The 27,946-nt window shown below is 37.7% G+C and overlaps 3 protein-coding genes across 10 annotated transcripts in view; 2 read left to right on the top strand and 1 right to left on the bottom strand.

Annotated features, from left to right (window-relative positions):
* Positions 1 to 2,885: 2,885 nt before the first annotated feature.
* Positions 2,886 to 27,946, bottom strand: part of LOC105691778 (cilia- and flagella-associated protein 298) — a 42,848-nt gene continuing 17,787 nt past the window's right edge. Inside the window, exons 1-6 of one of the 2 annotated variants that reach the window (XM_012410479.3) lie at positions 11,540 to 12,176; positions 10,794 to 11,079; positions 8,953 to 9,285; positions 8,650 to 8,843; positions 8,104 to 8,423; positions 2,886 to 4,667 (exon numbers count right to left, since the gene is read on the bottom strand). In XM_012410479.3, the coding sequence (XP_012265902.2) occupies positions 4,604 to 4,667; positions 8,104 to 8,423; positions 8,650 to 8,843; positions 8,953 to 9,285; positions 10,794 to 10,998 (1,116 nt within the window). In that variant the 5' untranslated portion in view covers positions 10,999 to 11,079; positions 11,540 to 12,176 and the 3' untranslated portion in view covers positions 2,886 to 4,603. Of the gene's footprint in view, positions 4,668 to 8,103; positions 8,424 to 8,649; positions 8,844 to 8,952; positions 9,286 to 10,793; positions 11,080 to 11,539; positions 12,177 to 27,946 lie in introns of those variants that run through there. The other variant, XM_012410480.3, reaches the window with a different exon arrangement.
* Positions 18,561 to 21,629, top strand: LOC105691776. Of its 3 annotated transcripts, none has more exons than XM_012410478.3 (3): positions 18,561 to 18,699; positions 19,539 to 21,136; positions 21,455 to 21,629. In XM_012410478.3, the coding sequence occupies exon 2, from the start codon at positions 19,783 to 19,785 to the stop codon at positions 21,124 to 21,126; it is 1,344 nt and encodes a 447-aa protein (XP_012265901.1). In that variant the 5' UTR covers positions 18,561 to 18,699; positions 19,539 to 19,782; the 3' UTR covers positions 21,127 to 21,136; positions 21,455 to 21,629. The 3 variants fall into 3 exon arrangements, with proteins under 3 accessions (XP_012265901.1, XP_020711357.1, XP_012265900.1); XM_020855698.2 differs by having other exon boundaries at positions 19,314 to 21,132; XM_012410477.3 differs by having other exon boundaries at positions 19,314 to 21,136.
* Positions 22,601 to 27,879, top strand: LOC105691779 (protein tipE). Of its 5 annotated transcripts, none has more exons than XM_020855699.2 (4): positions 22,601 to 22,941; positions 23,027 to 23,285; positions 23,395 to 23,562; positions 25,605 to 27,879. In XM_020855699.2, exons 1-4 carry the CDS (start codon positions 22,656 to 22,658, stop codon positions 25,810 to 25,812), a joined length of 921 nt encoding a protein of 306 aa, XP_020711358.2. In that variant the 5' UTR covers positions 22,601 to 22,655; the 3' UTR covers positions 25,813 to 27,879. The 5 variants fall into 5 exon arrangements, with proteins under 5 accessions (XP_020711358.2, XP_012265906.2, XP_012265904.2 ...); XM_012410483.3 differs by lacking the exon at positions 25,605 to 27,879 and adding an exon at positions 23,798 to 25,341; XM_012410481.3 differs by lacking the exon at positions 25,605 to 27,879 and adding an exon at positions 23,784 to 25,341.

Here is a 27,946-nt window from a genome sequence, read left to right as displayed (position 1 = left end):
CTCTTGAATGTCGAATTAAGGTATAATTCTCACATTTCTTGTGTTCAATTATATTATATTATTTTTCGACTTATTTAACTTTTAACTATTTTGAAAGTTGTAATTGTTTTATTTTATTAATTCATTTCTTTTTTAAAATCATTTTGCAAATTAGCACAGAAATATAATAGCAATTATTATACTAATTACATGAAATAAAATTCATTTAGATTATTTTATTCTATTTTATTACGAGTTTTATTTTTTCGTTCACCTAGCCGTTCTCGTAGCCTCACCATATTTTTCAACTATAGTATAATTATAAATATACATATTATACTCGGATATATATATGTTTATTATAATAATTCCTTGCAGTGAGTCAGAAATGCGATTATTTCTTCATTATGTTTTTCTCTTTTTTTGCTCATATAATCGTTACATATTCTAGTGTATTGCTCCCATCTGAAATTTCTCTATATCTCTCTCTCTTCGTCTCTCTCTTATTTTACAATATTATTTTCGAACGACAGGTTAGCCTTTTTTTCTTTTGAACGTCCTTACATATTTCGATATTTTTGGTATAATATAACACTCATTTTACATTTTTATTTGCTCAAATTTCGAACAGTTTTATTAATTCCTCTCGTCATTCTCTGTATCTTTCCTTGCAACGTTATATATATATATATATATATATATGTTTTTTTTCTATTTTCAATTAAAATCTTTCGTTTTCTTTTATCTTCTGGCAATACTTAATCGATATCATATCAGTTGAATTATTCATTTACTCATTTATTTATTCATTTATTCAATCATTTATGTATTTATTTATTTATTTATTTATTATGTAGATCACAGACAACTTGTTCTTAATTCATAAAAACAATTCAATTATTCTTCCCGCAGGCAGGTTTATATTAGAATGTATGTATAGTATAATATATAACGTGTCTAGTTACATATTATTGTATGGCTTTACAATTTTTTCTTTGAAAATTCAACATCGTTATTATACTATAATACGGATATTTATGTAACTGTGTAATTCTTTTCTTTTTACCTTTGTCTTTTTTATGTTCTGTGTATAATGTACTGGGTGGTATATTACTTGTTAATAATTTTTTTCCCCTTTCTTTTTTCGTTCGAATGGTAGAAAATAATGTGTATCACATATCGTTGATAAAAAAAGAAATTTGGAAAAACGGCAGAAGAATTACGATATCATAATTCGTGTACCTCCCTGCAGACGATGAATAACAACGATCACTGTATCAAATTACATTATTGTTATTCTCGTTTTTCATTTCAACCAATTTAATTAGGGTGTTTTGGCACAGAGTGCAGAATTTATTCAATTCCTCTTCTGTATCGATCAGCGGATTATAATATTATTAATTGAGGTATGACTCGGACGTCGTTTTGTTTTGTTCTCTTTTCTGTTTTTCTCTTTTAGAAGTTATAACCGATAAAAAAAAGATAAATATATATATATAGTTTCAGTACAGTTAGATTTTTATTAATAATAATTTTTATTAACTATATGTATATGAATTACTGAGCGTGTTTCATTTATCTGTGTATATTTGGTGTCGTGTATAAATTTTTTTTTTTTTCAATCGTTCAATAACTTTTTTTTTTTAACTTTTTTTATCTTCATATTTCACCTAATTTGCGACTATATACGATGCACGGTGTGTGGATATCTCATGAATATAATACGACGCACACAATAAGCGAATCACTTAATTATTTTTCTAATTAATATTATTACTATTATTATTATTCCAAATCTTCATATCGAATGCTCGCGTAATGTCATGCAGTCATTATAATAATAATAATAATGATAATAATAATGATAATAAATAACAACAACAACGAGAATAATATTAATAATAATATTGTGGTGGCTGCAATTTCAATTTGATAAAACACGCGGTTATTTGAAAATTTTGGTTTTTATACTTATTTTTTATTTTAAGGGTGTTTAATTTTTTTCATTTGTCATTCATGTAGTTATCTTTTTGTAGATTTCATTAAATTTTCTTTCACATCAACATTACTCTTTCAGAGCGTAGTTATATATAATATATGTATTCATGTGTATAATAGGGTGGTCCTTAACAGGGTTGTTTTCGAATTTCGATGCTCCCAGGGGCTTAAACGCTTTCAAATAAATTTAAAAGTATTCCCTGAAAATCTGAGCTTTTAATATCAACTCTAAGATAATCCGCATTGCCACCGAAATTTCTTGTGGAAATAACATGAGAATAACATGTTTGTTCTTTAAAATTTTATAGGTCGTTGACGAATATATAGAAAATTTTGAAAATACATATTTTAATAGACAATTCAACGCTTTACCATTTTTAAATCAATCTACTGGTTTGAAAGTTGAATTCGAAGTAAATGTTCAATTTTTATAAAATTATCATCAGAATAACTTTTGAAACAGTCGATTTAGCGAAAAATCATAAGAGACTTTTTTTGTAGAGCGTTAAATTGTCTATTGAAATATGTATTTTCATAATTTTCTATATATTCGTCAACGACCTATAAAATTTCAAAGAACAACACATGTTACTCTCATGTTATTTCCACAAGAAATTTCGGCGGCAATGCGGACTATGTTAGAGTTGATATTGAAAGCTCAGATTTTCAGGGAATTTCTTTAAATTTATTTGTAAGTGTTTAAGCCCCTGGGAGCTTCAAAATTCGAAAACAACCCGCTTTAACGACCATCCTAGTGTAAAATGTAGATTATTATAATATTTGTAATTTGCGAAAAAAAAAAAATGAAAAAAAAAATCGGTATAAATACGGTACAGCAATATAATTTATTTATTATATATGGAAAGGCGGATGGCAAAGTTTTTTTCTTCATGGCAATAGCGTTTTGGTTTTTATTTTTATTGATTTTTTTTTAGTTTTTTTCTTCTCAATTTTTTATATAGCGTTATATAATTATATCATTTTTCAGACGTTCATTATCCTAGAATATAGGTATAGGTATATATGTAATATTATTACGTCTCTTACGTATTGATTAGTAGGAAAAAAAATTAAGAAAAAATAAATAAATAACAGGCAGTGAGATTAATAATTATGCAGTTGATAGCTCAATTAATAAAAATATATGTAGACGTATGTTCAATATACTATATGTATGTATAATAGGTTTCAGCCGTCGCAAAATCATTTGCGCGATTATTAATTTATAGGTACAACGTACAGAAATTTCTTCATTTCCCTTTCTCTTTCTTTTCCTTTGTCTTTGTTTTAATATTGTAAAAGAGAGAAAAAAATCGCAACGCATGAGCGTTTTAATATTTGAAAAATGATATCAACTATATTAATTTTGATAATGATAATGAATGGTGATAATTTCGAGTCGGACGAATAATCATCGAACGAAGCAATTTTTGCGTATAGCGTGTCATTTTTTCTTATTTAAGTTTTATAATTTTTTTTCGATTAAGATATTTTTTAGTTAAATTTTTTTTTTTTGTTTTTTTGTGTCAACTTTTTGTTAACTTTCTTTTTAGCACCACAGTCAGTTTAGAATATTTTTATGATCTGTACAATGACATACTTATTTTCTTTTCTCTATTTTCATTCAGATAGCTAATTTTATCTATGTTATTTATTTTTAAATTTTTATACGTTTCGTTCATTAAAGAACTCCGTTTTCTTTATTACTTCACTTTTATGCAATATAAATTAAAGTTATTATATCGCATATTATATACGTGTATAACGTATAACATAAGCAAGTACACGACTCATACTTGATTTAATATTTTGAATTTTTTCTGTTGTTGCTTTTCTCTTTAAGTTAGGTTTTTTACAATCATCATTAACATTATTATTATTATTCATGTTATTGTTGTTATTAATATTATTATAATTACTATTATACAGTAGTGGTGTAATTGATGGCGATCCCTCTTAACCTCCTCGCGGATGGTGTGACAATTAAAAATGTTGCAATACAAACCTTATACAGTGTTACATACTTGTTATTATTATCGTTATTATAATTATAATTATTATTGTTATTGTTATTAACTTACGAAAACGTGTGTGATTCGAGTTCGGTGAAGTCACAATTATTTTACATATATCATATATATGTATATGCACTTATTTATTACATATGTATATTATGTATGTTATTATAAGCAAATAGTAGCATCGCCATTATATAATATATCATCAATATATTCGTGTCGTTATTATTGTTATTTGAATTTTATTTTATTTTTACATCTGTTCAAATTTCGCAGATCGTGTGAAAGAAATTCTTCAAATTTTTTGCAATTTTTCTTATCTCAGTATTGCAAAGTATAATTACTTTTTTTTGTCAAATCTTATGTGTAGAATGATTTGAGTTTTTCTTTACTCTTAATTTGTTACAATTTATTAAAAAACGAAAATTTTTTAATAGATTCATTCCTGTTCAATGATCTGTTCGGTTTTTCTGTATACTACCCAGATACTTTGTGGCGACAATAATAACAATTGTTATCAATGAAAATTATTATTATTCTTATTGTTAATTATCAATTATTTTAATGGGGTTTCCATGAAATGTTATTCAGACCTTGAAAATGACGTTTCAAACTGCTGCCATCGGCCCAGGTGGAGTTGAGATACTCGTCGTCATCGTCTTGCTCAAGTTTCTGAAAATAGATATGGAAATTTGGTCGAAGATTTAATTCTTTCTGTTTCTCAATTATTCATACGCTTTATCATGTAGGCTCATTGTAAATCGGTATCGATTTTTACGGTATAATTTGATGGCAATCGATCGAAATTTGTAACTTATGAATTGTATAACGATTAAAATATCGCAGTAATTCCGCAAAATTTTTGTTTCCATGAAAAATTAACGTTTTTGTGTTTAAATTCACGTAGAAAGTGAAAATGAAAAGTTGGAATCACCTTCTTCGTACGGTTTTTTTAGTTTCGAAATAACTTTACGTCGTTCACTTTGCATAATTCAGTCTCAAATTATGAATGTCACGTTTATTTTGGAGTTGATTTTGCACGCTACACGGAGTAATACATGGGTGTAAAGACGTTTAATTCTTAATTATTCGTATAATCGGTTATCGATTGTCGGTTATTATATACGCGGAGAAATAGATCGAACTACAAAGTTATATTTAACCGTGTACGTCATTAACTTTGCATTAAATTTTGACCGTCACAAAGGTCCAGAGTAAAAGCTACGTCCTGGGGTACAGTGTCCACCAGTCCGTATCTATATCAGGTATTGGAAAACTGTCAACTCGCTCAAGAGTTCAAATCTATATAATGTCAATCTGTGCATTCACGTGTCGACTATGTGGCCGCGTAAAACTCTATGTATTTTCGCATTAATTCATATACAATATTATCAAGTTTTAATTAAGACTGTCAATTTCATTCGGTACTCTCCAATGGACGTATTTTTGTTTGCTTTTCCTTCCCTTTTTTCGCAGACGCTAGTAATTCGCAAAAGATTTTTGAAAAATTATCGAAAAGGACTTCGAACGTCATTCCGGATTTAAAAATATTTTTCTCTTCCTTCTCAGGATTTGCTCGAGTGACCCGTTTCGCCCCACCTTCCCCTACATGGTTCGAAAATTTCGGATCTATTTGTTGATTGATTGATTTTTTTATTTTTTTTCTTTCTCTCCCTCTTTTTGGTTTCGCATCTTTTGACTTTGGTCTTATTTTTCAGACAGCCGGCTGCTGCAGGCCGGTCGACGTTTTCCGGAGCAATTTGAGTGCTCTCCTACCCATGTAGTTTAGTATTATAGTAGAGTACAACGTTATGTACGCGCGTACATAGGTGAACATATATATATATATATATATACACACGGCTATATACTTTAGGTCGGCGTTACCCGCGCTGCAGGGCGGGTGCTGTCCGGGGGAGGAATCGATGCCTGCGTCCTTGCCTCGCCGCGCCGCGGACGTTTTCCTCACGCATCGTCCGCGGACCTATACAATATACAGATAAGGGAAGAAGCTACTTTCGCGTTCGCGGGTACCGAAACTTTCTCGCATGTGTCTACGGAGCGCAACGAGCCGAATGAGTAAATTTTAATTTTACTCCGCAGAAGAGTAAAAAAAAATATAGGTATACGCAAACGCGCTCTCCTCTCCTACGATCCGTTCCCATCACCCCTTGCCGGCCCCCGCTTCATCCCCCGAAGTTGCCGCTCTATTTTTCTCCTACTTTGTTTTGTATTCTTATATTTTATCGCAGCCTTTTCGGCGCCAGAAAGATGAAACCGCGGCGAATGTGTGCGCTACCCCTTTTTCTCTTTCTGCGGGCAATAACTCGAAGGATATATATATTTGCGAAGCTCCGCGTCAAGTGTACAAGTGTACACGTACATGCGGTGGATGGATATATATATAAATTTTTTTTTTTTTCATCGTGTGTACACGCGCGCTTCTACACGATCGTTTCGATGTATGTACATATATTATGTATCCCATTCTGGCGCGCGTGACCCACTGACGGATATGGATGGGGTAGAAGATAGCGGTTTATGACTAGGAGAATAGATCCGGAGGGGGGGGGGGGGGTGGGGTGACGGATTCCGGCAGACTGTGCGACGCCAACCACCGCGGTATGTATTCGACTAGGTTCTATGTACGCGTCTCTATGTGTGTTTATCCACCTAGGCGCGTATCGGGGTGGGTCGAATATCCGCCGTTTTTGAATTTCTGTCATTAATAGCGTTATAATGTTGTTCCTCGTGGAGCGAAAAAGGTTTGTCGAAAAAAAGGAAAAAATTTTCGGTACTTTTCATTCGCCTAGTTCGATGGGAAATTTTTGAATTTCTGTGCAGGAATGCCTCATAGACGGTTCATAGAAAGGGCTAACAGTTCACGGAGAAATAGTTTCTTTCCAAACTTTCTTTTCCACCCTTATCTCTGCGACGATGATTCTCAATTGATTTCAATTCCTCTCTTTCCTTTCCGTGCTTTCGAACTAACTCGAAGAGAAATAGATTCCTCTCGGTGGGCATGTAATATCCGTATATTTAGCGGTCGCCAATTCCATTGAACAATTCAACGAACGTCGCCCCCCGTAACCAGGTTACAAATGTTTCGATTACTTCGCCCTCGAAACGCTAAAAATTATGAAAAGATATCGAGGGATGAAAAATAGAGACCGATGAAAAAATTGGTCGAAGCAAAGATCGCGTGAAAAAAATGTCAAAATTCTACCAATTTTTTTTCTGTCTTTCGAAGAAAGAAAAAAAAAAAAAAAAGATCCGTTGCAATTTGTAACGAACGACGTGTTTTGATCGGATTTCAGGAAGGGGATTCTCGACGGTCGATCGGAACAATAAAAGCGCGGAGAAAACGATCAACTGCAGGTGGATAACGGAGGCTCGCTTATAGTTGCATAAAACGCGATCGAGGGAAGAAGCCTTATTAAAACGTCGTTGAGTTATGAAAAAAATTGAGTGAAAGTGGAGAAAAGAGAAAAATTGAAAGAAACAACAAGAAATTACGGAGGGAGAGAAAATTTACGTAATACGTCGAAGCTCGCTTCGCTAATCCGTTAAAGTGCTTCGCTTTCGTACGAGAAAATAATAAAAAGCGAAAGGGAGAAAGAACATTGGTAACGCGGTGGTACAGTCGACGACGACGATCGACTCGGGGAAAAACCACGTAATCGCCAACGGATGTTCCCAGACACCGCGAACCTGTCGGATTTTCGCATACGTAAGGTTTGATATTTTAGAACCTTTTGTTCGAGATTAATCTCCTCCGACACCTACACACCTACTCGCGCTCTAAATGATCGATCATCTCGTACACACTCTCGGTCACTTTGCGCGCCTTTACACGCTCCGAAAATTTTTCAATTCACGGCCAAAGACGGTGTTGAAAAGAAAGAAAGAAAAAAAAAAAACTTTACGTTCTTTATTTTTTCTTTTCATTTAAATCGAGTAAAGCAGAGCAGCTGCATGCGAGGTGAACGAATCGGTGGTCGGAGAGCTTTTTTTTTTTCTCGTTCCAAACGACCGATTCGTCGCGCGTTTGGAATTTTTTTTTTTTTTTGCTTTTCGTTTTCGTCGCAGATAACATTTGTCGGCTTACCCCTGGACGGAAAGTGAATTCGGTATCCCATCGAGACTCTCTCTACTGATGTCGTCGGCCATCGCGACCTTTAATAGGTGTCCAAAACTCGCCAGATCTTCTCTGAAAGCTTCGCTTCCCGGTGTCAAGGCTCCGCTCGTCGGCGGTAGCGGGGTCGCGTTGCTCCCGTCAACGTCGATTCCCTCGTCTATTTCCTCACCGTCGACTAGGACCTCCTCTTCTTCGTTGTAAATTTTGAAGTAGGCAATCGTGAGATATATCACCGATATTATGAACGACGGTATCGGTATCGCCATCGCGTAGACTAGGTTCATGTACACCTGAACATTTTTCGCAATTTCATCATACGAACCCACCGCACGAACATCCGGCTTTACGGCAAATACCGGAAGGACGTAACCCGCAAAATGACCGGGGGGGGGGGGGGGGCTTTTGGGGGTTACGACCTTCTCGAAAGAAGCGTTCTGTCGTTTCTCCCTTTCCGGCAAAATGGGAAAGGGGAGGCGAAAGAGGATAATATTGAAAAATTTCAAGGCGAGTAGTGACCTGCCACATGTCCAGATCGCTGATGACGATTCCGGGATCCACCTTGGAGTAGTAACAGCTAAAATTATGCCCTATGATGGCGTATTGCCGGTAGAAAACGCTGCAATTCAGCATCGGTGGATAACCGCATCCTTTAACGTTCGGGAACAGCTTGGCGCCGGTGAAGTACCATTCCGAATCGTTCCCCATCAGACCTGCGGAACGCAATGACGCGCATAGCGTCGCGTTGTTAATTCTCGAGTGAAAAATCTGTCGCTCTTCTGAATTTTCAGAAACACGATCCTCCCTCCGTTCGACCGATACCTGTGGGAAAGGGCCTCGACAGTTCCGCGTCCTCCTCGTCCTCGTCGTCGAACTCCTCGTTCAACTCTTCGCGGTAGTCGTATTCCCTCAAGGCACGAGAAAACCGTTGACGATTTCTGCGTTTCGCGTCTTCGTCACCCTCGACACCTCCTCCCGCCCTGCCCTCCCCGTCCAGTCGACGGCGGTCTTCTTCGTCGTCGTCGTCCTCCTCGTCCTTGTCCGTCTCCGTGGTAGTATTTATCGGCAATTTGTAGTTCACTCGTATTTGAGTGCAATCGTAAAGCTCTTTTGTACAACCCTCTCTGCACGATGTCCACGAACAGTTGCTCGCACCTGTGTGTACGCAGCAGTGGGTAACGTTCGACCTCGTCAAGTACATCGGGTGTGTGAAAAAAATACGAAAAAAAATACGAAAAAAAAAAAAATGATCGAAAATGGAAACGAAAAAAACCGAGAGAGAGAAATTCGAGGTTTCGCGCGCGATTATCTCGCGCCCACGTTGTCCGTCGCTATGAGTCAAATAATTCCGAGTAGTATTGCGCAGGGGATATGAACGATCATCGTCGTCATTCGAGTGTTCCGGGAACAAGACGAGGCGCAAAAAAAAAAAAACAAGGTAAAATAAAAGAACGACAAAAAACGCCCCCGCTAATTATCCAATAAATCACTCTTTGTTCGTATTGCTGGGCTCGTACGTGTGTACGCGATACAAAACTTGACGTCGCGAGTGGACGTGCCAAATAATATAACACCGGCGATAAAGAGAGAGAGAGAAGCTTTTTTTTATGTTCCGAATCAAAAAAAAAACGATAAAAAAAACAAGTAACTTCGACCCGGATAAACTTACAGCGACTCTCGTTCGCGGGGAAGGGGTTCGGATTTTATGCGATTGAAGAGAAATACGAGAGTCAAAAATTTGCCGTAGTCGAGAAACATAAGATTCCCGTTTCGATGTAAATTACAGTCACACGTGATCGATTTCTTGCATCAATTTTTTTCAGGAGCAAAAACACACGTGCTTCACGAGTAGGTGTACACATCAAAAAGCAAACTCGAAGAATAGCGAAAAATATTTCGAGGAGGTTCCCAGTTTGTTTTTTAGTCCGTTCGAAAACTCGTCATTCCGTTTTCCAATCGGTTGCAACGAGGATACAATAAAATCATTCGAAAGAAAGCCAGATCGGATTTCGTTATTTTTTTGGGCCTCCTTTGTAATATTTCGTCGCGCAAGTACAGCGGTTTTGTTTTTCATCCGATTAACGGAGCCGCGAACGGAAATTTACAAAGTTGTCTGAATTTCAGCGTAGCTCAACTAGCGTAAAGTGGGTAATACGACGTAGTAAATTGACACGATGCCGGTACGTTAGTATCTACGGTACGTTCAATGCGGTGGCGGATAAACGAGAATAATTTATGAACGTGCACGATGTACAGCGACACACTATATAATCTTGATGAAAAAGAAAAAATAAAAAGACGGAAAAAGAAAAAGACAGAATATAAAAAAAAAAAAAAAAACCAACCAACGATGACAACGTTAACCAGAAGACAAGAAATTTTGAGCGGGAGATGATTTAGAACGCTTGGCAATAATTTTGGATAACAATGGACGACGAAGAGGGGATGCAGATATTTTTCTTATTTTTCTTCGTTACGTACGATTATTGAAAAAATAATTTATTTCTCAAATAACGAAAGTGCAGTGACGAAGCGTTAAAGAAAAGGTGAAAACATGGAGCGCAGAAGAAGAAGATGAAGTAGAAGAAGAAGAAGAAGAAGAAGAAGAAGAGGAAGATCGTCGTTAGTTTTTCCCTCGACTGTTCGTCTTAATTATCCTTCACCTCTTCGGGACTCAACGTCGATGGTGACGCACTCGGCGGGCCTTGTTTCGAACTGCATGAAGATCGTGGTGAAGGCGGGATCGATGACGAACGGGACCAAGAAGAGGAAGGCGAAGAGGCTGAAGGTGCCGAGGAGAATGAAGAACGCGGTTGTGTAGAACAGTAACTTTTGGAGAAAAGTTTGCTCCTCTTTTTCGTCCGCCATTTTGGAGAACCGTTTTCAAACGATTATCCGACAAACAACCGTATCGCGCAGCTACCACTGAGCCGCTATCTAGATCGTTTTCTTCAAAAGAATAAAAACACATTACGTAACTTCACCAAATTTTCGTTCTCTGTACAAAAAAAATTGATGTGGAAATTATCATCCTTATACACGTGCAGCGGATGAAGTCGAGGATAAAAGGATAGAGCTACGATTCATCTCTCGAGAGGGACGCGCTACCAACTCGCCCTCACATCTCTTTTTGATCACCTGTCGTTATAATTAGAATTTTTCGTCTACTTTATACCGTCGTAAAAAAAGCTCTGATTTTGCGTACAGTTTTGATATAATTTTCTCGAAGAAGAAAAGAAACGCAATGATTATTGAGAAAAACGCGGCGGGATGAGTGAAATTCAAATATTCCCTCGCTTTTAATTCTGTCCTTTTTTTTTTTTTTTTCAATCCTGCGATATGAGACGATAGAACAAAAGTTCGAGCTTTGGGTCAGGATTCGAAGAAAAAATGACATATCGGTAACTACCCCCTAGAGCGAGAAACCGCCGGGGCTTGATGCCCCTCTTCTAGGTCCTCGCATCCTTTCGTCGCGTTCTTCGTTCCTCTCGTTGTTTTTTCTTTTGCTTTTATTTATAGGATTCGATCACTCTCAGCTCCGATGTGCTGGTGATGCAACGATTAACACTGGTTCATTCATAAGCACAGACGGACACTCCACTTATATCTCTTTTCTGGTGTTTCGATTGTCGAAAATAGAAAGAATATAGAAAAGAAGAGGAAAAATGAAAAGAAAAACTAGGGGAATGTCCTCGGCCAGGGATCACGCACACCGTGAAATTAACAAAGAAAAAAAAAAAGCAAAAAAGAAAAAGAAAAAGGGAAATGGGAAAAATAAAACAAATCGGAAGGACGGGGGGGATGGGAAAAATAGGGGAAGGGGGGCGATCGAGAAGATAATTTCGGTCAAACTAAAATCGGCCCCCTCATTCCTAAGGTGATAACGATTTCTCTATGCGGTATACAGAGTTGCGTGTTCCGAGTTGTATAGCTATGGTTTATTTTGCGATATCAGGCAAAGCCCTCTGGCACCCCTCGGCAACGTAATCCTTGGTGCGGCGGCTGACGCCGGGCTACTGCAGACTTGAGCTTAAGGGCGAGCTTACTTTCAACCGACTACAGCGCCTCGACGGCATCTGGTGGCATCGACCGTCGCCGCGTCCAGGGCGTCCCCCGTACAACCAGCTCGGAAAAACCACCCCCTTATGCCCCCGCGTTGTCACTATTTATTATTCATTCAAAAGGAGTTCAGTTGCTGAAGAGAGAGAGAGAAAAGAAAAAAACACGGAAATAACAAAAAAAAACCGATACGAGAAAGAGCAACCCGAAACGGAACGGCGAAAACAAAAAAGCTCGCGGCAAAAAAATAAGTCTTACCTTTTTCGAAAGGGTTGGGGGGGGGGGGGGGGGGGGGTTTTTTTTTCTTTTTTTTTCCATTCGGGATACGGATAATGTTTATCCTTGTGGGAAATTTTCATTGTTACGTGAGGCGTGTTTCGTTGTAAGGATATAGATAATTTTTGTGAAGAGTCCCCGTTCGAAGGGTGTTGAGTGTATTTCCGACGAGTGGGAGAAGAAAAAAAAAAAGCTCTAGGCGCGGGAGAATTTGTGAAGAACAGTGAAAACGACGACGATGAGTAGAGAGATTATAAAAGTTCGATAACAGAAGAATGACGACAATGAAAGGTGTATCGTTGAAAACACGCTCGAATCAAAAGAGCTTTCGTACTTCGGAACAAAAGGACTCTTCAGATTCTTAAAAGCTCGACTTTTATACTACCATTGAAGGGTTAACGGTTAAAATAAAATTGGTCTACGTAAGATAACTGAAATCACATCGCTGTCGAGGATATCGTTTTTGATCGTCTTCAAATTTTACATTCTCACGAAGGAGAACAAAATTTTCGAAAAGCTCTCTCGAATTCCGTCTATCTTTATCGCCCAATTTATGACGAGCTTTTCTTCGAAAGAACCTCAAGCGAATTCGAACAGATTCGATTCGTCGTTGCACGACGATTTCCCCATATTATTCGCAGCAGTTAATTATTGAAAAAAAAAGTTGATTCAAAAGCAGCGAAAACGAGGAATCTTGAATCAAATTGACCAGTAAATGGCCAGTGGTATTTATTTACTTCTGGGAGATGATGTACGATACACGTGTGCAAGTAAATTCCGTGGCCAGTTTCCTTTGACCTTTGAACCGCGAGGACGACTGTCAACTTTGTTACCCGAACAAACCACCCCTCGAAACTGTACAAGTTCGCTACGGTCGAAACGAGCCTAGAATATCTCAATTGCAATGACCAACGGAGCGCCAATTAATTATCTCCAATCGAATTTGGAGTGTCGAGATGCGCGCGAAGATCGTCCTCGGTGTTTTTTGTTTTTTTTTTTTTTGTTTTTTCTCTAAGGCGAGAAATATTCGCCGGACGTCAGTCGTTCGTCGATCATATTTGTGAAAGTTTTTCTCGTCACACTCGCATGCGGGTATAAACTTTTCAGCGAAATTTCTCGGAGAGTTCGGTGGAACGGGGCTGGGTGCGGGGGCGGCACGTACGGTACGCGAGAGGTTGACCTTAGCAATTTCTGGGGTTGTTCCAGGAAAGGAGACGGGGAAACGACGTTGGCTGAAAGCCAGTCAACCAAAATGTGGGCCAAATGCTTCTCCGCGAAATCCAGTACCCCCGTTGTCTCTCACAATCCCTTTAACCGAATACCTCCTCGAGCCGCTCCTCGGGGTAATTTAACAACGATTACCGAAATTAATTTCAAAGAGATACAAAACAAGGAATACGATTAGCTCGTTATTAATTAAGTTATTAATACGCCTCAAATGTTTTATTTTATTTTTTTCATACTTTCGTTACTCTTTTCTTTCACATCAAATACACAAAATACTGCGGATACTCGTACGAATTATTATTGTCGTTGAGTTGGCGTGCTGAACGCGAAAAGTATTGCGATAATATTACTCACACAACGTCACGATGTGTGTAACCGACGACTTGATAAGGTCCTCGTTAATAATTATCGGGGAGTTTACTTAACCTGCACTCTATCAAAATTGGGTCGAATTTTGTTCGCTTCTCTTTTCTCCGCGGGTGAAAAAATTTTACCTTCTCAAAATCCGAAGGGGTTGAATCGATCTTGTCGGGAAATTGAAAGGTACAAAAAAATTACCCGCCGAATTTCATCCCCGATTCGAACGACTGTTCGAACCAGTTTCGTGCACCGACTATTTTCGCATCATCTGCCCCGTAAATCGTTAAGACGAGAATATTCCATCTCGACGACTTTCGGTTCCCGTGAAATTTTCAAGCACCCTATCCACCCCGACGAAAATAGTAAAGAGGAGAAGAAAAAATGAAAGAAAAATACTCGAAGACATTTTCTCAGCTTGGCTGCATTTTTGGTTCACTTTATCGCCGATATTGGAAAATAACCCTTCTATTTATGACCCGCGGGCATCGCCGTCATCCTCCTCTCTATATACACGCGCAGTTGCCTTCACGGTTCAAAAACGAAAAAATAAATAAATAAATAAACGACGAATAAAAACGAAACAATAATTCGTTTCGGCAGTTGAAGCTTTTCAAGTTTACACGGAATTTGCGAACGAATTTATTTCGTCAAAATTCATCCCACCGATTGGAATAAAAATTCGAGTCACCTGAAATTTATATTATTTATCAACCCTTTGAAATTTGCAATTTTCGCTGTACATCTGTCCAAGAAATACTTACGGGGTCGTGAAACTAATTAAACGCAACTGTACACACTGTACGTACAAGCGCTTCCACACAGATAAACAACGTTTGCGCGTTACACTATAAATGTTCTATGCAGTAACAATATCGATCTCAACAAACGAAACAATATGAAGTTCTCTACTTAATTATTTACCGTTGCACGACAACCGCCCTTTTCTCTCCCTCTCTCTCGATAGATCTTCTTTTCGTCTCCCGAGCGCAATTAACGACAAAAAAAAAAAAAAATTTGATTCTAAAAAGAAAGAACGATTTCTGATCGAAACAAAAATCCCGACTCGTCGTCACGCGCATTACCAAGCTAATTAGAATCGCGGAATTCTAATCGACCAGATCCGATCGCGTTACGGTCGACCGTCGATTGGATTCGCGGTTTTTTTTTTTTTCCCCACCGCTCTCATTGCAACCGTTTTACCATTGCCATTCTTCTACCGGATTTCGCGACTAAGGGCGTCTGTGAAAGGGTACGTTATGTGCGAGGTGTAGCGATAACAATAGTCAAAGTGCTCGGTTTTTTTTTTTAATGGCTTCAGGAAATCCTATTTCCCGATTTCTCCACGTTTGTAACTCTCCTTTTTTTTTTTTTTTTCCTCTCCCATTCTTTCTCACTTCTTCCGATTTTTTTATCGGCTTCTTTTCCCATCGCAGCAGGTGTTCCTCCGACACAGTAGCGCCGGGGGGATGGTTTGTGCGTTCGTAACTCGGACCGATCGCGCGTCGATCGTGTATCGAAAGTTTTGTCTAGTTGTTGTTTTTTTTTTTATTTATTTTTTTTATTTTATTCTCGCCCCGCAGATGTGTGTGCGTGGTCGCAGCGCACGTGTGTCGATATGACGTAACAGCGTGTATGGTTTTCGGTGTATGTATTATGTATATCGGGAAAAAGAAACATTGCTATGCATTTGTGATGGTGCGGCAGGGTGGTATTGATTTTATACTGCAATACGGCAACCCCCAGTTGGCGCTTTGGTTGCTCCGTCAGAACCGCCATATTTGTTTCTCTTAACGGAAGCTTTTTAGCTACTGTTAAAACGAGCTTTTTCCACCAAAGGAACATCGCTATTGTTCATCCCGGCTGAGTGAGTACCGAAAATTAGCCAACTAAAATTAACGGTGAGTTAGTTACCGGCGATTCCTTATCCCAGAATAGTTACACGCTCGGATATCTGTTCGGTGGTGTGCTTTTATTTTTAGTTTCGCTCATTTTCTTATTCGTCGTCCGTCTCGCAGGATCTCCGGGACTCGCCTACCCTCGATTACCGCGTAAACAATATCCTCCGAATTTTTGACAGGTGGTCGAATAATTCCTCAACGTGTCTAGAAACAATTTTACCCCCTTTTTTCAAACGATAGCAGTTGTCGCCATTCCTTTCTTTCATCCCCCAATTTTCATCAACGATTTAACCATATTCCCTCCCTCGTACAAATCTGCATCGACGTCTCAACTTTTAATATCCCTTCGCACGGTGCATCTGATTAGTCTTGATTTCGATTCTTTCTTTTTCTTCGTCTGTTTCCGATCGGCGAATTTTTTAATCGGTTGTTACCATCGCCGGCTAGAATGCGATGAAAAAAAAAACAATTTTTTCTCGTTAATTAGTCAACCGATTCTTTCGACCCTTCGACGTCGAAATTTTTTTTACCAATCACGCGATGATTGTATAGTTTATTGAAACAGTGGTGGGAAATGAGAGGGAAAAAAAAAAACAAATTGGTCTAGCGATTTGACCCGGTGATACATAAATACCTTATGCACCCTTGAGGCGGTTATTCATGAATCGATCTATTCATGCTCTCAAATAATTCAAGCTAAAGATATACGGGAATGGGTGGGTATAGGTACTTCGGAATTCGTTAATCCGTAATACGAGGATTATTCGATTTTACTGACTGGTTCGAATCGAATATAATTTTTTTTTTTTTTTTCTTCTCACGCGGGGCATGAAGTATGCAACGAATCGATAACGCTACCTAATCTCCAATTACAGATTCTTATCCGAAAATTCTTGTGTCAAGTTCTGTAATCTGGGTTAAATTTTACCTACAATAACGTAGCATTGTGTACAACAAAATATAGCGCATAGGCACGTGGATGTGCATGTACTACAGCCGAAGTTAACCCCTCTATTTCGGAACACGTTTCGCATACGTCGATGCCGATGTGCTAACTAAATGACGTTTATTATACGCAATTCGGTTGAATTGTGAGAACCAAAAAAACCGCAGCGCAAAACTCCGAAATTAAGCGGGGGTTTAATCCGCTCTTGTAATAATATGTATGCCACATTCGCTTTACATATGTAGAAAGGTAATGGCGGTTCGAAGGTAGCGTTGCGCCAGGGGTAGCTACGTCGTTATCACTATATTATCGTATTAAGAATTAGCTAATTGTGGTCGTCCATAATTAACAATTGTCATGTACACTGTATGGTCACGCAAAATCGTACTTTTCGTGTATGAAAACCGCGTAAATAACGATCTACTCGAGTCGTACGTGGTATAAGGGCTTATTCGCGTTCGTTTCGACATCCACTTATTCGATTATTCCGATACCGATTTTTCAATGAAATCTATTTTTCATCTCATTCTTTCAAAAAAACCCGACAAACCTATCGCACCCCCCGGGGTGCAATCAACGTTGATTCTTTTTTTTTTTTGTTTTTTCGCCCTCTTCACACGGCCCAGCTATTCGAATTAAATCGCGATTGTTCGCAAGAAGTTTTGCCCTGCAGCGGGGACGGTAAAAGTGGCTACATCGAGCCGGATCGATATGAAATGAGAGAAGCGTGTCGCTAAATTGTTTTTTACGATCGTTTTTTTCTCTATTTCTTTCTTTCCCTTTTTTTTTAGTTTCAAATTACTTCTCTTCTTTTTTTTTTTCTACCATCGTTCATATTTCCGCGCTCGAGCTTTATCGCGATCGCAATTTTATACTTCGATATAAAATGCAACAACCCTTTCCCACGACGGGGTGAGAAAATTTTTTCTCACAAGTCACACGTTTCCGATGTGATGTGTAATAAGAAATTCGATTCACAAAAGTTTCCAATCATCATTATTCATTTTTCTCGACTACGGCGATTAGGTGAATTTTCTAAATAGTATTCAAAAATTTCTTTCCCACTTCTTCTTTCAGTTTAAAACAAATATGATGATGTGCTGTAATGGTTTGCGGTTTGACCATCAGTTTTTTTTTTTTTTTTTTCTCTTTCTCGCTGAATTAGGAGTTACCTATAGGTAACGTGAGTTAAATTCAAATTGTCGACGTATTACCTACCGTACGAATACCTATATGTAATGAGATTAAACATTTACATCCCGTGACACACGCGTAAAATGATAGCGACGATCGTCGCGGCGCTGGGTCAATTTTGGTTTAACAAATTTCCTTCGTTAATACGAAGCGACTCAACAAGGTTGATACAGACGCGCGCGTATATTACGGTGTACACTAGGTAGTTTAATTTATTGTAGACGAGAGAGGACGATCCACGCATTATCTCGAGCTAAGCAATAATTAGAAAATTGCCTTCAATGGAACCCGTTTGTAGGTACCTACCGGACGGGTTGAATTTAATTCGTAGAAGAGACGAAGAAAATTCTACCAGTCGCTTATCGAGCTCCTCATTCGTCCTCGGGCATCTGTACGTTACAACCCGGTGTGCGGGAATTTTTAAATTCAGTATTAGCGACAACGTAGTTTGTAATAAAATTAACGGATAATGATTAGAAGGGAGGAGAATAATCGAAAAGTGTAAAGTGAGTTTTTCGAAATCGTTGCTCACCGAAATTTCGAGCTTTCGAACAAACTTGCGTAGAGAAAGGACGACGACCTTGCATATACGTGTCTATAGGGATCAGTGTAAGTTGCATAAAAAGGAAAAGTAAAAATTCAATCATCTTTTTTCAATGACGAAAAAAAAACATCGTTTTCATCCCTCGTATCGTGCTCTTATTTCTTGATGTGACTTTTTTTTCTCTTTTCTCTCCAATGTGCATGAAATCGTTTGATATCGATCCAAGTTTGATAACGTGTGTAGAAGTAGTTGGGTCGTAAGGATCGATAACAACAATAATAACAGTTATAATAGTCCAGATTAAAAAGAGCTTTTACCTGCAAAATGTTACTAGACTGCGTACACTTATCGATCCTTGCTACACCGCATCACGATACGCGCGAAATGAAATTCCGAAGAATCGAAAAAGTCGCCTCAGAAAATTCAAGTTACCTCGTCTCAATTCTATCCCCGAAATCATCTGACGAAAGCTTCCTTTTTTTCAATCAATATCCAATTTTGAGACAGTAAATTTACCAAGTACAAAAAAAAAAAAAAAAAAAACCAACGGGGTAGGGATCGAAAAAAGCTCCGTACACCGTCTCCCTTTTTGAATGATTTCGAAAGGGGTGAACGGGGTGGGGTGGGGGGTTAGGGGTGGACGCGGGGACGGGGGTGGTTTTCAGTGACGTCACTGCAGTAGGTACCCTACGGCACAACACTGCGCAGGTAATATTGATTCGTGCGCGTTGTATATCTCGCGCATCTGGGTGAACCGAAGTGCGCGACAGAGACGGATATAAATCGAGAAAGAGAGAAGGGGTGGCGGTGGAGAGAGAGAGACGGGGAGAAAGAAGGGAAGAAACGTCACGGGATTTCACAGGGTAGGAGGGAACTAACTCGGGGGTTTTGCTTTCGAGCGTAGCTCTCTCCTAGTGTAACGGTGAAGGTGGTGAAAAAAATTTTCTACCCTTGGGATGTGAGGCGTGTGAATCAAAGTGTCGATTTCACCCCGCCGATCGAGAGATTCCGGCGACGCGGAGCCCGCAGTGGACCGACGACGAACGTCGAGGGCGGAGTGAAATTCTTCGAGGAAAAAACCGAAAAAAGAAAAAAAACAACGGGAAGTGAACCCGGAAAAGCTGCGAGACGTCGACGAGCGGACGATCATGCCGAAACCGGTACCGGTGGAAGATCTGGTGATACCCCCGCAGGATGGAAAGATATGCGGCACGATATGCATATGCCAGATGACGGCGGTTCTCTCGTCGGTGGCGTTGGTCTACCTGACGGTGGCTATCTACATGCCGTCCACGCGAGCCTTTCAATCCGGCATAAGCGAGGTGCCGGTTATGTGCACGACTACGAGGGCCGTGAACAAGGACGCCTGCGACTGGGGTAGCTGCGGCGAATGGTGCCTGTCGAAGACGTCGGGTGCCTGCATCCAGATATACGTGAACCTGCGGCGAAACGGATCGAGCATAGTGTTGGCCAATTGCACGAACACCGCGAACAAAACTTGCTACGGCATCGACCAGGAGAACGCCAAGAAGTCCAGGTGCATAGCCGACGAGTGCAGAAACTTGACGGGTACGTTCAACTGCACCATGGGTATGTGCATAAACATCACCGACGCCTTCGAGTGCATGTTCCACGACACCGATCCGCCGCTCAAGTGCTCCGGTAGACGCGGCAAGATCACCTGCATCGACATCGACGGACTGTTCAACTGCAATCGCGGCACCTGCGAACGCATAAGGACACCGTACAACTGCGACAGGAGGTGCGTAGACATACCGACACGCAACAAGAACATGATACTGCTCAGCGGCGACAAGGTTTACCTGTCGCAGTGCGAACGTGCTATAGACGTGGACACCGGCACCGAGATATGGAACGAGGAGCGCGGCGACGTTATGATGGCGTCCTGCTACGGTATCTACAACACGTCGCTGGGCGTGGAGGCCGTCGACTGCATAAACGGCTCCGTACTCGAGAAGAGCATGCTCACCGACCTGACCAATTTCACCTACCTCTCCTACCTGAACATATTCGCCACCAAGCCGCTCGACGAGTCGCGACAGATCGCTCCGCCCGAGCAGGATTTGCTCATAGCCAACGAGAGCAGGCTGCTGATAAATCTCGAGGGTTGCGTGAACACCCTCAAGGACGAGTGCAAGGAATTCTTGCGCGAGTACGGTAAGGACGGTACGGACCACAACGCGAGGGCGAGATTTCCTTGCTTCTACGCCGAGGGTAACACAGGCATAGTGGTATCGCGTTTCAACCTGGAGAGAACCTACAAGGAGTTTCTCGTCGCGTTCATACTGCCCAGTGTTTTGTTCATCGTTAGCTGTCTGACACTGATACTGTGTCAGCGTACCGTTGTCGTCGGCGACGACGCCAAGATGCGATTTAAGGGAAAACCCGGAGCGGCTCTCGCCTCGTTAGAAAAAAGTCAATCCGGAAATTTGGGCGACGCCGGGGGAGGCGATTCGGTTATGGCGCTCTGAGATCCGGCACGTAAGAATAATTTCATTCAACGTGTCAACGACACCCCCCCCACCCCCACCCCCCCGTTACCGAATAAGCAAACCACACCACACCACCGAACAGATGGAAAATTTCTATCCGATGCATTCCCAATGTTACTCGTCATCCCCTACTGTACTCTGTAGATTTCGTTCCCTCTAGTTTATGAATATTAATCGATGTATCGTGTAGAGTGTAATCGTGTCCGCATGTACCGAGACTAATAATCGATGTTTTTTTTTTTTTTTTTTCTCCCCATTTTATCTCTGTTTTCTGTTTTATTTTTTATTTCTCTTCGATTTGTTCCAGGCATTCCCCTCCTGGAGGAGAGCCCGGCCCGTCAGTCGGTTTTCTCGCTGCGCGGCCACTATTAAGGTGTTAATTATGGAGGGGAACGCGTGATTAAAATTCCTGTCGCTATATACACACACACACATACACAACATATTATTAATTAATAAAAAAGAACGAGAAAAAAAAAAAATTTATATTAATAACGGTAACGGTATAACATTAATTAGAATAAAAATTACGAAAATTCAGCAACAAACGAGATTATATTGAATTACGAACGGAAGGTAAAAGGAAATTGACGAGAGAAAAAAAAAAAGCAGAAAAAAAAACAGAAAAAAAAAGAAAAAGATATATATATATACATTAGCAGGTATTCTTTATTATAAATCCGCATACATGCGATAAAAAAGTTTGCATTACAATAATTAATGATTAATAATAATAATAATGATATGATGGCACTGCCCGCTGCACATTTCGGAAGCACGCAAAATTGTTGAGCGCAAGAAAATAGACTTTATTATATGATACTGAAATAAATATCGCATCGTAATATATTGATGAAGGGAGAATAAAAAAAAAAAAAAATCAATAAAAGAAAATATATATATTTAGTCGCGCGTTTAAAATTAATTATTAGAATTGTATAATTGAAATAAAGTTACGCATAAAATATGAGTAATTAATAAATAGAGCATTAATTACAATTACATGAAAAATAGTTTGAAAAAGTAAAAAAAAAAAAAATAAGAAGAAAAACCTATATTGGTCGACAGTAATAATATCGATAACACTAATGATAAAATCACCGCGATGCTATAAAGTTACGTATCTTTATAAATAATATATAATGATTAAATATTTGAATTCGAATTAGGAAGAATAAAAGAAAACCGAAGTAACAAAAAAAAAAAATGAGGAAGAGAATTGTAGACTTTTTTTTTCTTCATTTACTTGACGTACCGAGAGATGATTGAAATTCGCAGTCGATTGAATCGAGAAAAATAAAATTACACAGAAGAGAGGAAGAGAAGAATTTTTTCTCACGCGATAAATGTGAGGAGAGTGTGAAAAAAAAAACCAACCAATCGTTAAAAACGTTGTAACTCGACAGTTGCCCGGAGAGGCAGATATTTCAATACTCTAAAATCGGACGGATCCTTGATAGGATCCGAAAAACAGCCTAAAAATTGAATCCGACGAAGCAACGGTGATCATGGGGACGCAGGAGGGTGAAGTAAAGTCCGGTAGTGTAACCGGAACTTTGCCGATCGTCGAGGTTGCCAGTCTCATGGAAAAGGCAAAGTTTTACACATCGCTTTGTCTTGGAACTACCGCTATACTGGCCGTGTTCGCGTTCCTATTCCTCATACCGTTCGTCGTCGAACCGGCCATCACGACGATACTCGCCGATTTTTCGCCAAGGGCCGTAGCCTGCATGGCCACCGAACACGTGTACGCCGAGGGTTTGAGAAACTGTTCGTGGGCGAGCTGCAGAGAAGGTGAGAACGTTATTCCCGACCCTCGTGTCCTCGGGGTCCCCGAACGACGACAATAATCGACGAATGAAAATATGTCACCCCACAGGATGCACGAGCGCGGCTCTCCGCTGCCATCAGATCCGGGTCAACTACTCGAGGCTTCCTTACGACGAATTCGTCACGAAACCCGCGGGTATAGTTCCATGGGACGTCGCCGACACTAAGTTCTTCGTGAACACCGAAGGTTGCGGATATCCACCGAGGGTGAATTGTTCGGAATTCGCCCGGAAGTACGGCTACGGTAACATGGGAAAAATATTCCCGTGTTACTTCAGCAGGACGCATCCCGAAACGGTGGTCGCGAGGTGGGTATACCCGTGCACACGGAGGGGAGTTAGAAAATGTGGCGGCGAAAGAATGGTTCGTTATTTTATGGAAATGTTTTTTTTTAAAAAAAAAAAAAAAAACCTCCAGGTACTCGTGGGACGAGAATTTGAGGCATTTGGTGATGGCGTTGGTGACGCCGATCGTCCTGTTCGCCGTTTCACTGGGCGTTCTTTGCTATTGGTATTGTCCTCCGATCGGTAGAAGATGCGGGAGTCCGGGTCGTCCTTTGATCGACAAATACGCGAGGAAGGAAGAGTAAGTAACGTGTATGTATGCAGTGCCTCAAACGGCTAGAAATTTTATTATAAATTTTTTTTAACGCTCGACTCCGACCGTATTGTAAAAATTTCCAAATTCTAAGGAGAATAATTATACAGCGAAGTTATCTCTTCTCTTTTTTACTTTATTTATTCCCCCCGCCGCCCCCGCCGCCCCCCCATTTGCTTTTGTCTTTTTTTCTCCTGTGTAATTCGCAGTATCTTGGGCGAAGATGAATTCGAAGAGGATGAAGAGGAATACTGACTGCTGCCAAGGGCTCATCCCCCAGCGAGGGAATGACGCCGTTATATCGTAGGACGATTAAGAAATAAAGTTAAATGAATTTAAAAAAAAAAAAAAAAAGAAACGACATAACGCTCTCCCGATTATAAAAATCTCTTCTATGTAGACATCGATTCTTTATTGATCCTTTGAGTTTTGTTTTTTTTTTCAAACTTCCGATCGAAAATTATCAATGATATCTTATCAAACGCATAGCTTATACATATATAGTTTCGGTCATCTTCCGATAGCTTAATAAAATTTATCAGATTACATATTATCCGATCACACGTAGACATATATAACCTGCAGATCGTTGCGAGAGCTTCGTTCTTCTTTTTTAGGTATCGAACTTTTTTCTTTCCAAAGAAACACAAATTTCTCAAGTGTCTTTTCTCTTTGAATTGAAAATAAATTTTTCTCCGCATACGAACACGTATGAGATCTGTTCTTTTTCTTTGTACGGTGCTGGGAACTTACTATACGCGAATAAGAAAAAGCGAGGAAGAAGGAAAGAAAAGATAAAAACTTTAACAAATTACACGAAATTATATTTCTGTACATAAAAAAAAACAATTTTTGTCCGTTAGTTCTCGCAAAATCTGATGTGCCTGTATATTATATACATACCTATACGTTATGATGTGTAATACATGATGTGAATACATGAAAATGAAATTAACAAAGAAAGAAAAACTATCTATACGAGTATCTGTCAGATCGTTGATTATCAATCGGCTTATATTTGATTAAATTGGAATAAGAGAAAAGAAATTAACAAATAAAATATTGAACAGCGAAAATCGAACAGCGAATTACTATGCGACGTGTGCAGTATATTATTATTATCATTGTTATTATTATGTTATTATTAACATAAGCCCAGACTCAATCATCTACCAGTATTCCAAGTAAACGAAACTTAAGTATATATATATATGATAATTAGAACGAGATAATTTATAGGAAAGAAGAAGAAAATAATTATGATAAAAAATATTAATAAAACCGATCGATTAAATAAGTAATGATTCAAAAGATTCTAAGTATATATATATATATCAAACGCAAAAAACGCGATCTATAGAAACGCCTTCCTCATAATAATAATAATTATAATAACGAATAATTCGATTAAATATGTATAAATAATAAATGAAAAAAGAAAATCAAAAGTAAAACTTCGAGCGATTTTTTTTTTCTGCGATTGATATTATTTATACATATGTATATATGGTATACATATACGGCTGCACTTTATGTGAAAATAATCGGATAGTTCAATAACATTATTCGATCGAATAATCGGGCCTGCAATCTTAGTTGCGTGAAGACAAAAAGAAATTAAATAAATTTAAATAAATTAAAAAAAGTCCAAAGATGATATTGTACGCTATGATAATATTGTACGCGAAGACGAACGAACAATAAATAACGGAGAACAAATTATTAATAATAAAAAACCAAATTAAATTAAAAAAAAAAAAAAAAAAAGAAAAAAAAGAAAAAATGAATATAAAATTGTTACAATTTTTGTACACGGGCAATTTGTGTAAATACCTATAATATGCCATGTTTGTCGATATAAATTATAAATTATCATAATTATTATGGTTATTATTATTAATTATATATAATTGTAATTACGTATAACATATACATATAGTGATATATGAAATAGATATTTATATATTGAATATATTTATTTATTTATTTACTTTTTATTATATTTATGTTTAAATTTTTAATTTTTTCAGCGGGACTCGCGAGATATTCTTTATTCGTGTCTTCGATTTGACGAAATCGTTGCTAATTCTGTTTTCGTTTTCTTGGCGGATTTGTAAGGGGGCTATTAAGGGAGGTAGGGAGGAAATGAGAGCGGCGAAAAGTTTTGTAGTACGATTGATAATTCGTCAAATCGAATCACGTGAAGGAAGAACTTATATTGCCGGCCCATTCATCTAGAATGGTTGTGATCAAACATTGAACCTCCTCGCTAATTGTAAGATTTAATAATGATACGATGTATAATTATGTCCCCGAGTCTTTTTCGAGGAAAAGAAAGAAAAAAAAAAAAGGGTGAAAGAAAGCTGTGCAAAACGAAGTAATTCAATGACCGAAGAGAACAAGAAAGAATAAAAATGAAATAAGAAAGAACGAGAGAATTACGATGATAATTGCATTTTTTAAGTAAGAATTTTTATAGTATAATATTAATTAATTGAATATAATGAAAATATAGTGTAAATCGTAAAAACTTTTTCAATTCTATATGCAGCATTCGGCACACTCATTCCCCTCTGAAGCTTGCTATGTAATATAATAATACCTATACAGAAATCGATAATTCTTTACTTCATCGATAACTCAATTATTGACTATTTGTAATTACGCTGTCGTAAGTAAGATGTGATAGAATTTTCAATTGATCAATTATATTGTATTAAAAAATCTTTGCGAAAATAGAGAAATACATAGGAAACGTTATCCTCCTTCTGTTTGGTTTCATGTGTGTTCGGTTATTTTTTTTTTCTTCTTCTTCTCACAATTCTCTACTGTATGGATTATTCTATCTATATACAGTTGAAATTACTTGCAATTATTATTGACCAAATATAATAATAATCGTGAAATATTTGCTCAAATAATTTCTGAATCATCAACGTGTCGAATTTAAAACAATCAAACCAAATGATAATCCAAATTCAAATTTTCTCTCTCTCTCTCTCTCTCTTTCTCTCTGTCTTGCTCTTTTTCTGAAATGTTACAATTATAATTATATTCATCATTCGAAAATGGAACAATAAAAAATAGCTGATCTAAATCCGATCGATGCAATTCTTTTTCTATTTCTAATTTTTCATTAAGTTAATGATCACTCCGTGAGTAATAATTATACACCACTAGTTTATTCGATAACTCATCAGTTGATTAATTGAATAAATAAATGGATAATCTGATTGTAGTCGAGAATTTGAAATAAACCTTAACTTCGCGGATGATCCAAAAACTGGTTCTAAAAAAGGAAAATTAAAAGAAACTAACCAGAGAGAGAAAAATCAAAATCAATCGAGAACGTCAGTATACTTTCTGCAGATATTTTTATGAGGACATATTTGTAAAAATGCACGGAAGAATAAAAAACCAAAAAAATTTGATTCAATAAATGAATAAAAATTAGCTATCTTATCCCAGCTGCAGCTTACACCATTTGTTAACAATTCTATATCTATACAATTATCTATGAATTACTCAATTATGATATCATATCCGTCTTAAATAGCTCAAATTTGGAAACGATATAGTAATAAAAAAAGGACAAAATAACTTTCGTTTCGTACAATGACGATGATAGAATATTATAATTCATAAATTTGACCCGTGAAGCTTCCTCTTCGATAGTTATTAATATACTCAATGTAGATGCACAATATGCGATGATTGAAATTAATAATTATTATAATAGAAATTCATATACGTTAATACATGTATAAGAGTCGAAGATATTATGATACTATTTCACCGAAGAAATGTTCACCGCTTTCGTAATGATTAGGAATAAAAATTTTTGAATGAAGATAAATGTATGTATATGATAATCCTTTCGTCTACATATATCATAAAACACACATGCTTATGTATATATAATGATAACGAACGATAACGTTATATAATCACACGATGTAAATATATAACTGAAATTAAAAGAGAAAGAAAAATGACACGAAGCAAAGATCAGAAATGTGTATATGTATAGGTGAATAAAATATTAATAAATTTCGAAAAAATTAAAAAATTAAACTCTCATGTATTTCCGAAAATCAGGTGTGCGAAAATTATCATTGTAAATATTATGACAGAATGGAAATATAATTGGTATAATACTATCATATGTAGACTGTATCAAATAACAACTTTTCGGTTAAAATATATATACATATACCTCTATGTATATATGATATGAAAAAGAAATGAAGAAGAAGAAGCAGAACAAAAAGAAAGAAATAAAGAACGAAAGATTTCTGTTGCAAATACCAAAAATTTTTAGAACAGTATACCGTACCGTTAGTAATTTTTACCAACCCCTATCTAAAGTATT

The sequence above is a fragment of the Athalia rosae genome, chromosome 6 (assembly GCF_917208135.1).
Source record: "Athalia rosae chromosome 6, iyAthRosa1.1, whole genome shotgun sequence".
Classification (NCBI taxonomy): Eukaryota; Metazoa; Arthropoda; class Insecta; order Hymenoptera; family Athaliidae; genus Athalia; species Athalia rosae.
The sequence above is the reverse complement of the archived record's forward strand: the minus strand, read 5'-3'. Positions and strand labels throughout refer to the sequence as shown.